Here is a 15,158-nt window from a genome sequence, read left to right on the forward strand (position 1 = left end):
CTGACTTTGTCTTGTTGTCATAAAATTAGTTCAAGTCTGTTTATATTAGGCCCATACTTAAAGTTACATTTCTAAAAACACTAAAAACAAAGATAAAATCAAAACCTCCCTCCTGCCCCCAAAATCTTCAACTTTCCTAGGAAAAATCTTTCCCAATTTGCAGCAAAAACTTTTAAAGACTTTAGCAGTCACAATTGTTTATTGTAATGATTGTACTTAAATACTCCTTATGCTCTTCTAATGCTCAAGTTTCTTGTAGTTTCTTCTAGAATAACATTTGAAAATAACTAGAAAAATGTAGAATCACAGAGGCATGGATTTTTTATTGAGTATTTTACAATTTTCTGCAAATCTAAATTTATGTAACATTTAATATTGGCTGTGCTCAAATGGAAAATCAGTGTCAATATAGGTAAAAGCCATGTTGCACGTTTGTATGTCTCAGCATGTTACGGATGAATCTCCACAGAGAAAATTAACCCCAACTAGATTTCCGTTGGTCTATGAGAACTGTCATATCTGAGCAGTGATGGAAGTAATTGAATAAATTCTAAAGGCGTAGGCCAGCATTTGCTTGCAATGCGAACATGAAATCTAAAATAATTTGAATAGAGCTCTGTTGCTAGGATTAGTCATGATTTGATTTTAAGAGCACTAAACTTTCAGCAAAGTATCATATTTTTACAAATGTGTCACTTTAAAATTATCAATATCAAAAGCAGCGATGATTATGAATCCATTGGCATAACTACCATTTTATGAAATGTTAGTGTATAAAGTCATGCAGTGCAAATAACTAGTATTCCTGTTTAAGATGATTTTCCTTGTGGTCACAAATTATAGTAAATGCAGTTAGAGTTGTAAACATGCAGCATGTCTAAATATGAAGCCATATTTTAAGATGGAGCCCACACTGTATGAAAATGTAAACATTTCTTTACTTACTAGTATGCTACTGAAATACAATGAAAATCATACTTTTCACACAGATTTATTAAATGCATCTAATATACACAGATACAGAAATATTACAGTGTAAGGAAAAACCCATGACAGTTCATCAAATTTTGCTAGCACTAGCTGTTTCAAATACATTCCTTCTTGCTATTTTAACTAATTCATTATTTAAAACGTTGGAGAGAGAAGCAAATTAAAATGTTCTTTGTTTCTCCTGTAAGCCTTGCTCAAAATTTAAATAAAAGAAATGCTGGTTTATCCTTGATATTAGATAATATATAATTCATAATAACTTAGGGTTATTAGAATATTAGCATATGAGGAGATTTAGAAGAACAAACAAATATGCTGGTCAGCATTTTTAACACGTCAGACTGTTAAAGGGAGGATATATGAATGAAAACAGAGAGTAGATAATCTTTTGAAAATCCGTAATGCTATCTCAACTTCTAGTTGTTAGTTAGTACTTAATAATTTATTTATCGAAGTATTCCACACTTTGCAGTTCTTAGTGCAAAAACTACATAGGCTTTGTGACTCAAGTAGATGGAGCAAAATAGAAAACATCTTTTTTGAATAAAGTAACACATAAGAATATGAAAGCTACTGATTTTACTATGAGGTTTGGTAAGAGATTTTGATGATTTTTAAATAGTGCTTTTATCAGAACCATTTGATTGTTAAAGCACTGTTTACAAATTAGACTATTTCTTCTAATATTTCTATACTTCCGAATTTGTTTCATACTTTTTTTCAGCTTAGTATTTCACCTTGTTATTGTTCATCCCTTTAAAACAGTATTGATAATCACATTACAAATCTCATGACACTTATCCTCCAAAAGTTTGTCTTCTCTCTAAGTTAGGCAACCTGACTCTGTCTATGAGAGTGTTACTAACTAATATTGGAGAAATCCACATATGCTTTTCAGTCTAGGAAAAAATAAGACAAATTGCAGATCTTCCTCACGCCTCAGAAGTCAATTTGCTTTCACTTTCACTAATAGCAATTCTATTAACACGTTCACTGTTCCAACATACCTTGAAGAACAGGTATATAATTAATTACCAGAAGACTGAAAGGTAGTGTACTTCACAGGATTTCAGTCTGCATAATCTTGTTGTAGCTTCGTTTTCTTTAGTAAAAGTTAAAGTAAGGGCTAAACCAACTAAAGATGAACAGGTATCCTGTTTTTTTATAATAATAATAATAATAGTAATAATGACAAAGAAGAAAATAAGCTTGCCTGTTTAGGATATAAATGCAAACAGACTTGCATAATGAAAACAATGTCATAATAAAAAGTGGGAATAATCTAGTTTTGTTAGTGAATATGATGGTTATGTAAATGGTTAAATCAAAAGCAACTTCAAAGTGAAGTCTTAAAGTAGTAATTTGGAAAAGACCCTTAAATTAACAAAAAAAAAGGTCCATAAATAATGGTAGAAACTCAATATGGTTTAGAGCAATTGCATACATGATTTCACGGATGCTTACATTTTTATGTTCACATTTATTTCACAAGGTTAAATGAACTGCTGTTAGCTCTAGCAAAATTAAATTGCAGGACGTTTTTTCTGTGTGAAAAACCTTTGCTTTCAACCAAAAAGTATTTTGTGATGAAAAGTTTTTTGTAGAGGTAAAAAGACCACAATATTTAGGGAGAGAAAGAATCTCAAAGGCAAACCTGGGATTTCTTGCTGCAGTACATTTCCCATTATGTGTCACTGACAATCAGTCTTATGATATACTCATCTGGTTTGACCCTAATGGAAAAGAGTTGCTCTGTGAGAAACACGGTCTACCAGAAGAGCTCAGAACATACAGAATAAAGGGAGATTTATATATTTCCATTTCTTGTGTTTCTGTTTCCAGGCAAGGTATTTAGTGTAATTTCTGTTTATCCATTTCAGTTTACCACAAAAATAAAAGGCCACAACATACCAAAAATGCCCCAACTCCATATTGTCTCAAATATTAATTTACTTCCATTCAAATTTTGCTCTAGATGTGGATAAAGTACTTGACTATGTATCCGTAAGGTAAAGTTTCTCCTCAACCTATACATGGAAAGTAGAGGCTTAAATATACATCATGTTCATAATTCAGATCCTTGTTATGTTTGAAGAAACTTTTTCACTGTAGTTTCTATTTGCCAGATGTTCAGCTACCATCTTCCAGTAAAGTGACATTAACAGGGGCTTAAGGAAATAATTAATTCTTTCTTACTACATTTTCTTACCACACGCACTGTTAATTGAATAAAAACATGCTAGTGTGCATATATGCTTCTGGGTATGTATGCAGGAGATTAAAAAACATTACATGTTTTGACCCTATATATAGCTGGTGAAGCCCACCCTTGTAAGTAGCATGCTGAATATTGTAGAAGGGAAAGCTATGTACAGGGAATAACTATGGTGTTATTTACACATTGATTGTGTACTCCAGAGCACAAGCAATTATTAATTAATATAAATTAAGGGGAAGAAATATTAAGTAAGCGTAAATTCTCTTCCAAAAATCTCTTGCTTGATTTACTGCATACTTTCCTCCATACAGATTCCTGTCATTTGAATTATAGAATCATAGAATAACCAGGTTGGAAGAGACCCACTGGATCATCGAGTCCAACCATTCCTATCAAACACTAAACCCTGCCCCTTAGCACCTCATCCACCCATGCCTTAAACACCTGTGCCCTGACTTACTCTCCCACCTCTCTTTCCTCATCTGACAAATTTGCCGGTCTTTTAATAATGTTAGTGACCCTTCACTGGACTCTCTCATGTAGCTCCATATCTCTCTTGTGCTGGGAACTCCAGAACTGACACAGCACTTCAGGTGTGGCCTCTCCAGTGCTGAGTAGGGGGAAGGATCACCTGCCTTGACCAGCTGGCAACACTCATCTTAATGAAGCCCAGGATACCATCAGCCTTCTTGGCTGCAAGGGTATATTGCTGCCTCATGTTCAACTTCATGTTCACTAGGACTCCCAGGTCTTTCTCCTCAAAGTCTTGTATCTATCAATACCTTTTTTATCTACCTATACTAACATATAATTTATTGTAACGTGACACTTTCAGTTATTGAAAATCTACACAGATTTTTAGTTTACACATCCTGCAAGTATGCGTGATCTACCTAGCTGTAAGTAATGTGTTGTGCTTGCTCTGACAATCCTCATTTAATGAGAAATCTGCAAAACATACAATTTTGGTAGCTGATTGATAGATGTTCTTAGTGAAACCAGAAAAAATACTGCTTCTTTCTAAACAAAATTGTTGGCAGCCTCCTTTCCCATCCAATTTTGCAATCCATTTCTGGAATAGGTTTTTTTTTGGAAGCAAGTCATTATCTCAAATCCCAACTTTAGGGGAAAACATAAACTGATGATAGAACAGTTTTTAAGAGGTGTCTAATAGTTACTTGTAGGTATGGATTGTTAGTCCACATTTTTGCCTTTTGTGTTTGCAGCATCTTTTTTTTTTTCCATTCTAACACATTTTTTCATGGCAGTGTTATTTATGCAGAGAATTGAGGAAACCTTAGACAAACTTTGCAATTCATTAAAATACTTAATAACTAATTGGGGCATGGCTATGATGTAATAGAAAACATTAACATTTGGAATAATAATATAATTAGTCTAAATATATTTTCTTTTTTCTTTCCTTGGCACAATTCCCAGAATGGTACTTTCTCTTTCAAAGTCCATCTCACAGTCTTTTATTTAAAAAATACAAAATACTTTAAGAAAATCTTTCTGTTTCCTATATTAGCCTTTGATTTACTGTCATTTCAAATATTCCCCACTTCTTGGACTCATGCTGTCAATTTTCTTCTCTCTCCATGGTTAATATTTTGCTGTTCTTGAGCCTGAGTTCAGGAATACAGAGCTGTAACAGTAAAAAATGCATCAATTAATCTTTTTTGGTTTTCTTCTTTAACAGACGGAGTCCACAGGTTGCAAGATGTATTTAGGCACATGCAACAGACTTCTTGATGTGAAACACAGAGGACAAAATGTTATTTCTCTTTTACTAGAATATGTAGTTATCTCATCAGTGTGTACTGACCTCATCTTTTGTGTCCACCTGCTTTGATGCAATTTTTTTTGTTTGTTTTCTTATTTTGCTCTGTAAATAAGTTACTGATGTTTTGTATTTTGTCAAAATGCCCTATTTTAACTCAGAAAGATACCTTTCAATTTTATTTTCTGGCTTTTAAAATATATCTCAGTGAATTTAGAAAATACATTTTTCAAAAATCATGGGTATGTCCCAAGCAAGCACAGCACCTCTGTTATTCGAAAAGAGTACAAAAACAGAATGCAATTGAGAAAAATAAGAATCAAAAATACGTTATGTACAAAACGAATGGTGCAAAAGTTGATCTGACCAGCTATAGTACAATATACACATGAATAATTTAAATAGTGGAATTGGCGTTCCACACTATATGACAACACAGGACAATCATACTGAGCTTGAATTTTAACCATTAAGTTATCCGCTTTTTATTTTGTTATCTTTGTTGCAATAATATACTCTAAACTTTTAATTTGGCAGGAGAGGCTAAGAGTATCATCATAGAAAGGTCTGGGACAATTGCCCATTGTACATTTCCTTCAGAGTTCTGGCGCTTAACCTATTATACTTTTAAACTGAATTAGGAAATCTAATCATTTCTCTTTACAGACGATGTAGAAGTTCATAGCCCATGTCTCTTTGAAACACAATTGTTTCTGTCTGTTTCGAAAGTGCACGTTCAGTAACAGCTAAAATGGAGGAATATGATTTACAGTCTGTAAAGACCTGTAGATGCCACAAAGCTGGTGCGTTACACACTTGATCATCATACTCTAGCAGTTTATTTACTCACTCAGTGTTTAAAAAAACTCCTAAACATTTTGCTGTCTGTTAATGGCTTCCAATTTACATGGATTGTACTAGGCTTTAGAATCTACCCTGAAGGCTGTTGCAATATTTAGCAAGTAATGAAATAATTCACACTAGCCATGCTCACCATTGAAGTGTTTCCTCACTTTTGGTGGAAACAAGCCTTGTTAGAAGCAAGCATGTTACAAGAGAAGCAATTAAAACTTCTAACAAGTGAAAGTGTTTGCATTGCTGCCCCTCTCTAATTAATAATCAATTCAGCAGATGTTCACCTTTCTGGTTTATTTTTATCTTTCTTCTTTTTTTTTTTTTTTTTTTTTTTAGAGAACAGGCAGGAAAAAGATGCCTTATGTTTTTCGCTTCTGTCTATGTCAAACAATCCATTGCATGCAGATGGCAGATAATTCTGAAGCTGGATATAATACTGGAGTGTAGCTACAGTTTGGTACAATAGCTTTGCAGTATGATGAAAAATATCCTACAATATATGCCATTTTGAGGTGAATATATTGATTGCTAAAGTTTTATTCAGTTTAGTCAGTCTGAAATTTAGCACTCACAACACATGATCACTTGTATATTTAATACTATCACCACAGAGATAGAAAACTTATATTTATGCTATCAGATTGCTACCTAATACAACCTGTATTCCATCTAATACACATCATAGGAGACAGTATTGGTTGTCTACTACTGCTTAATTATGATACTGGTGCACAATTTCATACTAAAGGTCTTAAACAAGTTGGATTGCTATACGGTCCTGAGAATTTCCATAATAAATTATTTCATATTGTGTTGTGTTTGGATTACAAGCTGAGCAGTACAACTCAGATGACAGTAAACACCTGTGGTTTGCACATGTCAGTGTAATAGCTAAGCAAAGTATTTTTTTAGGAGAGATAACGTCTTTAAGAAAAACTTGGAGGAGGGAAGAAGAGATAATAAAGCATCTGAGGCATACAAGTTGATTGTATAAAAGGTACAACAGGTAACATGGCATACCTCACGTCCTCTTTTCTCATCATATTAATAGGTCAAAGAATTGATATATGCATAATTGTTTTGAGTTTTGGAATGCTAATGTGCAAAAGCACAGAAATCAGTAATAATTACTGTTGTACTAAAAATGTAAAAACTAACTTTTCTTTTTTTCATTTAATACATTACAGAGCTACCAATGTGTTTGCTTGCCTGGATGGGAAGGAAAATTTTGTGAAAAAGAATCAAATGAATGTAATTCAGAACCTTGTAAAAACGGTGGCACCTGCACAGATCTTTTCAACAGCTACCAGTAAGCGTTGCATTTTCTCACTGTATGATTATGTTCCACGTATGACAGAATTATGCATCCAGTTATTGTTTTATTTCTCACTTTGGGGAATGGAACATTACTACACAACAATGAACGAACAACTTGTGTCATGGGTATACTACATCACTAAACATCCATTTGAAGACAGCAGATGTAATTGTAGATGGAAAATTAAAAGATGTATAAATTCAAAACACTTAGCAAGTTATCTAATCCAGAACTGTATTTTTTCAAATGAAGTATAGGCTCTCTTTCTGTCATTTTTGTCTGTAAGCACGTTAGTTTCTTTAAAAGTAGTAGGAGTAAACACAGTTGTACCGTCTTAGATGAAGTGATTATATCATTGCTGCCACCTTGTGGCTTAAAATGACAGCAAAATAGTAATTTACAAAAATGTAGAGCCACACTGGGAGAAAGCATGAGGATTTGACAGTGACAGTAGTATTTTTAGCTCAAACCCCAGCCTTTATTTTGTACACGTATTTATGATATAAAAATTATTTTGTCTCAGTATTATGATGATAAGGACTCTAACAATATAACAATCAGCTTCTCTTATTTTTAGCCAGGTATTTCCTACATTTTAATGCCAATGACTGAACAGTCTTTCTGTATCTGACTGTAAACTCTTAATAGATGCTGACATAGCTGCATAAAGAGCACAATGTAATGACACATTCGAGCTGCTGTGCAGTGATTATATTCCTGGCAATATAGACAATAATCAGAAAGAAAATGTACCACAGTTGAAAACAGACAAATGATTCCCCAAACAGCCAAAGAAAAAATTAACTAAGTGTAAGGATCTGTACCCAATGGACCTGCTTGGTAGGATGGGGGGAGTAGGTTTTTTTCCCATGTTTGCAGGGCAGTCAGGGAAGTGATAACAATTACTCTGGGGGTCTATTCAAAATTCGAATATTTACTTTGAGCTCAAAGGAACAACAATTTACAACAAGAACTTGGATACAACCAAATTCACCCAAAAGTGGCAAAGAAAAATTGAGGTAAATTTAGGGAGAGAATAAAGACCGAGGGAGAAAAAAGAAAAGTAGCAGAAAAAAAGGAAATATAAAAATAATCACCACTTCAATGAAATCCAACAGAGAGAACTCTTTGGGCACACACATGCAATCAGGGGTGCTCTTGCCTGTTCAGAGTGTGCAAATCTCTTGGCCACAATGGCATAAACAGCTCAACGAGCACCAGCAGCCCCACTGCAGGTTGGGGGACGGGCTGGGGGAAGGGGAGAACAGGCAGTGCCTTTTCCCGCACCTCCCTCTCTCTCCTTTGTTGTTGCCAAACTGCTTAAAACCCCAGACACACCCAGCTTTGCACCCAAATGGATGTTTAATACATAAAAATGCAAATAAAGAAGTAGATCTTTACACTAAGCTAAATAATCTAATATAATATAATTAATATAATTTTTGTTTGCATTAGTTTATGTTCAGAATTTAACTGAAACAGTGCATTATCCTAGAACTGCATTTTAATACAGTGCTATTTTGGTGAAAAAAATTTCAGTCCCATAACAGAAAGAGTCTAGTGAGGTTGAGAAAAACTGTTAAAATATTTTTATAGCTTTTTTCACTCTTTTATTTCTGTTGGGATATAAAACAATTTGTTAAAGAATATCTTTTTGGGTTGTTGTTGTTATTTGTGTGAAATCTGAAGTTCTTTGCATTCTACTAAGGCAAAATAGCTTTACAGATGTATAATGTTTATGTCTGCTTAGCTTTTACATTGTGGCAGTTTGAGTTCTTACAAGGTATAATGGATTGTGTAGGCAAACGTGCTGTTTCACTGTACTCAAGGACAATTCTAGGTGCTTGAATGCCACCGTGTAACCTTACCTATCCTTACATTTAATTTATTTTTTCGTCCCCTGGAAGCACAGTGGATTTTGCAGAAGGTAATATGGCTCCTCCTGATTTTCTTCATAGCTGGGTCAATTATGTATAAGTAAATCCAAGGCCTCCTTATTGTTCAATAAAAAAAAAAAAAGTTCAGTACAGTTTCTGTACACTGAAATGTTACAGAAAATGTTTACAAGAGAATTGGTTTGAACTGTAAGCACTACACACAGAGTTTTTTGTCCTAGTTGATGTAACAGACCAGGAAAGTTACAAATATCATTGAATTATTATATACAAGGATCATGGTGAGCCAAACAAAACCAACTTACTTAGAAATATCTGTAGATGAAACTGGGAGCTTAAGACTCAGTAACCACATGGAAAATAAACCTAAACCAATGTTTTTGTTATATTATCTAAGGCAAATTTATTTCAATTATTAGAGTTGTCCTAGTCTATACAATGCTTTAGCACAAAAAGTTGCCTAGTTTTTCAAGAACTGTTGTTTTCAGATGGATTTGCATATACTTAAGAGACAGTAAACTAGTTTTATCAAAGGCATACAAGAAATTTATGTTATCTACCCTCTACATTAATTTAAGTTAGAAATAATATCAAATACCAGCAGTGGTGTGATCACCTTCAAAAAATTCAGAAAATTGTGAACCTCACACCAGGAACCTAAACAGTGCCAGAACATGGACAGAGGCAAGGAAATAACATTATCTATCAGTGTTGCACTCTCAAGGCAGTTCCTGGTCTGAGTTTGGTCCAGACTAACTAGAGCTTCTCTAAAATAATGCCTAGGCACAAGTAAAAAGTGCCAATTCTCTTTTCTCTTAGAGATTTGGAATCCAGTTATCCCCTTCTAAATACTACATTTAATTTTTAAGATATGACTCTATGTCCTCAGGATCAGATGTTGGTCACTGCCACTGCTTAGCTACATGGATCAACATATTGTCTTTTTGCCGTAGTTTTTAAGAGGAGAGTATTAAAATACATAATAGAAACCAATACTTTTATACATCTGTCAAGAATATAATACAAAACCAAACATTTTTTTACTAAGTTCCAGATTTGTAATAATGAGGATAATAAGACAAACCATAATTACTAATTTAAAAGTTCTCTTTTAAGTTAATTTATTTACCTGGTGCTATTCATGTTTGAACCTTAATATGAAAACTTGCTGCCAAAACTGCAGGATCAGCAAGTATGCCAGAAGTGAATGTTTTTCTTTAGGGTTTATATCATAGGAGAATAAATAACATGCTGACAGGAAAACAAAACAGAACAAGGCAAGCTCCTTGGCTGTTGCATATAATTATTTTTAAAAATCAGAATAAAAAAAATTACAATAAGAAATAATAAATCAATAGTCAAGCCTGGAATTTTAAATCTGAGTCATCTGCTACATAGATCCTGTTTCATATCAGTTAATTTTTATTCAGCTGATAAACTAACTTGTTGGAGAATTAACAAGTGTCTTTCCAAAGTAGTCAATCCTTTCTGTGTATCCTCTTTGAATCCCATGGATTCATGCCACTTGCCGTTTTATCAGTATTCATTATTGATGTTGGTATAAGGATGCTAAGAGTGTTGTTGCAGCTTTTCTTTTTAAAAATACCAGTGGACTTCTCCATATTAAACAGGAAATTAGACTTACTTTAGTATATTTCCTTATGCCATCTATTGGTCTTATATTTTTATAACACTTTTAGTGTTTCCTTCAGTGTTTCCTTTGTCAGCAGATTAACTCATCCACTAAGACACCGCTTTATAATCTCTGTCTAAACAACTGAACTCCTGTTCTATTTTTATACCTGGATTTTATCCTTTCCTCTTTACTACTTTTTTTTTTACATTTCCTTTTATAAAAAAAATGAATAAATATAGAACAATCATCCTCACAGTATATTAGGACTCAGGGACTCAGCTGATGATACTGTTAGTGAGTCTAACAATGCCAGTCCTTAGCACCTCAGCTCTATCCAGAATCTCTACTGTCTAAGACTTTAAAGCATGAATTCCTTCCATTGTATCTTCAATAAATATAAGTCTGTTGCAAATGGAGATACAGATACATGTATCAGTTATGAAAGTAACTTGTGAGAAATACTGTTAATGTGCAGATATTTAAATGTTCTTTATTTAAATTCTTTTGTTGGTTATGCTGTCCTGTAAAATGCCCTGGTTTTCTCACCTCCCTTTAGGCTCCAGTTGAAATAATGGGTTGTGTTTATAGTGCAGTTTCTTTTAAATAACCTCAGAACTCATCTCAAACTGTGCTATAGTCTTCCTTAGTAATGCTTCTTTGATTAACCATGCTGTACTCATCTTTCTTCATCTTTACTTGGGTAATCATTACACCTGCTGGAAATCTGGGTACCATGCTGTCAATCAAAGTTAGAATTATTCTGTCTCCTTCCTGCTACTTTCTCAGTCTATTCCCAAATACGACTTGCTCTGTAGCTCTCCTCTTTGCTTCCTAGCACTTGAATTCCCATCATCTTTTCAGAATAAAAAAACAGTTTTTCAGTAGTGTCATGTACCTGTGCTGAGTTCTTAAAAAGGCCTAGTCTTCTGTCATTAGGATGTATTCAGTTATGCATACCATGAACTTTAATTATAATATTGTTACAGAAAAACAGCATGCTGTTTCACTGTTTCTTCCCCCTCCACCTTCTGGAGCAGATTTATTTGGAACAGTGAAGTTAAAATGAGCCTCTGCATTTTCTCAGAACTATGCAAGATTCTTTCTGTGATAAGTTGTGTAAGCAGGTGATTCCTAAATTAAGGATGGGTGAATATCTGAAAGATCCATAAATAAAGACATGCATGTTTATGCAGTATAATTTTAAGATATGCTTATTTCTAAATGAACGGATTTTAAGCTATCACAGAATTCAAAAGTAAATTGGGATACGATTATAATTTGAATGCTGAATTCAGTCTGCCTTCTGTTTATACTGGCACTCCTTTAAACTACTACTATACGGTTTCTTACTTTTTCTCCCCCAGAAGCAGTAAACAGCTTTTCCCACAGATGGGGATCAGCTTGGCATTTAATGGTCCCAGATGCCAAACTCTGGAACACTTTTTTGCAAGCAGCATCTGGCTTCTTAGCTGGCATTTCCTCAGGGTTCTTTGGCCAGCTCTTCCTCTCTTGCTGTGGATACCTTTCCCAAAACATTTGTCTGCTGCACTTCTGACTTATCTTTGTTTCTGACTTGTAAGGTTTCTTTTTCAATCATAGTACTAAGGTATGTCTGCACTCAAAAACTTATTCAAAAGATTTATATACAGTCAGGAGATTTACTAATGAATTAGCTAAAGAAATTTTTGAAAGCACAAACAAGTCTTTCCTCCAAAGACAGCAAATGTTTTATGGTTTTATCTCTCATAATACTGCTAACAAGTGGAAATCTGCAGTGTGTGGCTTGTTATACTGCAGCATGTAAAATCAGCTTTAGGATTTTTGTTGCCTTAGGCAAACAACAAAATATTGCTGTGCCATCTAGGTAACATCTACTGAAAACCCACTAACATTTTGCACCCCTTAGGGCATATTTTGACCATTATTCATCAGTTTTCTGAAAGGATAGTGGTATTTTTATTCAAAATCAAAACAAAATATGAAATTTAAGGCAACACACAGTAAGCACCTGGAAAATACCTCCCCTCTGCAAAACAGTTCATCAATTTCTCCTTCCTGAACAGCATAATTTTTCCTCCTGTTATATTTAATCACTAGTTGACATATTTTAAGTACAGGTTTTATAATATTTTCAGTTAAAGACACCTAAAGAGACATGAAATGATCATTTGATAAACTCACAGGTGAATAGGAGGGAGTATTGACATATTCTCCTGGTACCAGTTCAGGCTGGGGGACAAAAGGATTGAGAGCAGTCCTGTGGAGAAGGAACTGGCGATGCTGATAGGTGAAAAGCTGGACGTGAGCCAGCAATGTGTGCTCACAGCCCAGAAAGCCAGCCATATCCTGGCCTGCATCAAAAGCAGAGTGGTAAGTAGGCTGAGGGAGGTGATAACTTTTCCTCTATTCCACTCAGGTGAGGCCTCACCTGGAGTGTTGCATCCAGCTCTGGAGCTCTCAGCAGAGGAAAGACATGGACCTGTTGGAGCAGGTCCAGAGGAGGATCATGAAGATAGAGAGATGCAGCATTTCCTCTATGAAGAAAGGTTGAGAGAGTTGAGATTGTTCAACTTGGAGCAAAGGAAGCTCTTGTTGCATCCTTTCAACATATAAAGGGAGCCTATAAGAAAGACAGGGACAGACTTTTTAGCAGGGGCTGTTGCAACAGGACAAGGGGTAATAGTTTTAAACTAAAAGAGGGTAGATTTAGAGTAGAAATAAGGAATATGTTTTTTACAGTGAGGGTGGTGAAACACTGGAATAGGTTGCCCAGAGAAGCCGTCGATAACCCATCCCTGTGAATGTTCAAGGTAAGGATGGATGGGGCTCTGAGCAGCCTGATAGAGCTGAAGATGTCCCCATTGCAGAAGGAGTCAGATTATATGGCCTTTAATGGTTCCTTCCAACCCAAACTTTTCTATGATTCTTTGATTCTGAGTAAAAAATAGTTTCTAAGATAATAAGGTACCTGAAGCATAGCTTTGAGAGTGCATGAAATGCGACAAGTTATCCCAGTTCATCATACCTATAGGGCAGTTTAAACACTTCCTAATGTAAATAATACACAGATAGATGAGCACAGCTAACAGTCAGCTAAGAGATGAAGCAGCCTGCAAAGCAATTTCTAGGCTCTTGCTTGAGATACACTAGGTTTTCTGGGAACTGATTCTTGGGTTATCAGAAGACTGTTATGAACTCTGAGGAGTTCCAGGGTGCCAGCTGCTCCTACAAAGGAATAGCTACAGGAGGCAGTGACTGAGAGCAAACAGTAGCAGTTTCCCACAAGTCTTGTTGTTAGATTTTCTTGATTGATGGAGGCTTTGAACTTTTTTGTTTCCAGTTGACTCCTCGTTAGCGACAGTCATGCATTCTTTCAGCAAATGCTACAAAGAGTGTATGTAACTACTAGGGCTAGAGAACAGCCAACAGAGGCTGTAGTGTAGAAGTTGGCCAGAAACTCTGTTGATGACACTGGGCACTTAGGCAATGATGTGCTACAGGGCACTGTTCCTGACCGTCCTCAGGAGCAGCTACCTCAGCACATCAGAGACCTCAAAGCAGACTGAGCTTCTCAGGTGGTATGTATCATAGTTCTGCAGGCCTGGCGCTGCAGCCTCTTGCTAAGACTGGAACCAGAGCATGCTATGCCCTTGCCTGCAGGAACATTTGTGATGCCAAGTAAACGAGCCTGCCAGAAGCAGTCAACACACTGCACAGCTTTGTGGATGAAGAGAACAACATTATATTCTCCAAGACCTGAACTCCAAGACCAAGAACCTGAACTCCTAACCATTGTGAAGGAGGACCAGGGAGATTCTGTGCTTAGGAGGTTTAGAAGTGGAAACTCCAGAGGTGATAAAAACTGGATTCTTGTGACATCAACAACAGGATGAGGGCTCCTGTCCTGCCTGTAGTTCTGCAACTACTGCATAGGTTTAATGAACTGGTAGCAGAGAGGGGACTGGAAGCTGTGTCCAGTGAAGCATCTGAAGCAGGTAAACCTAAGCCATGAGGCAACACTGGGGAGGAAGTGTGAACATACTGGGAAATTCCCTGCTGCAGGATTCTGATGCTGCAGGATGCATCATGAGTCCTGAGGGAGCTGGATGATGTCATGACAGGGCCCCTCTTGATTATCTTTAAAAAGTCTTGATGACTGGAGAAGTTCATGAGCTTTGGAAGAAAGACAGAGAACGGAATGGAAAAAAGTGGAAAAATGCAGACTAGAAATGGAAAATTCCACTGCTATCTTCAAGAAAGGCAAGAAGTAGGATCTATGTGACTGTGGACAAGTCAGCTTCACCCTGATCCCTGGGAAGATGATGAAGCAAATTACCCTTGAAACCTTTTCCACACTTGTGATGGGAACAAAAGGGGTTGGGAACATGGATTCACAAAAGTCTAAGCATGGCTGGTGATAACATTTCATGAGATAACTAATTTGACAGACAGTGGGAAGGCTG

The 15,158-nt window shown here is 35.7% G+C and overlaps 1 protein-coding gene across 3 annotated transcripts in view; it reads left to right on the plus strand.

Annotated features, from left to right (window-relative positions):
- Nucleotides 1–15,158, plus strand: part of EYS (eyes shut homolog) — a 774,985-nt gene that overhangs the window by 265,819 nt on the left and 494,008 nt on the right. For all 3 annotated transcript variants that reach the window (XM_069851470.1, XM_069851468.1, XM_069851469.1), the window contains one exon: nucleotides 7,034–7,155. In XM_069851470.1, coding sequence (XP_069707571.1) covers nucleotides 7,034–7,155 — 122 coding nt within the window. The remainder of the gene's footprint in view (nucleotides 1–7,033; nucleotides 7,156–15,158) is intronic.

This window comes from Phaenicophaeus curvirostris, chromosome 2 (assembly GCF_032191515.1).
Source record: "Phaenicophaeus curvirostris isolate KB17595 chromosome 2, BPBGC_Pcur_1.0, whole genome shotgun sequence".
Lineage (NCBI taxonomy): Eukaryota > Metazoa > Chordata > Aves > Cuculiformes > Cuculidae > Phaenicophaeus > Phaenicophaeus curvirostris.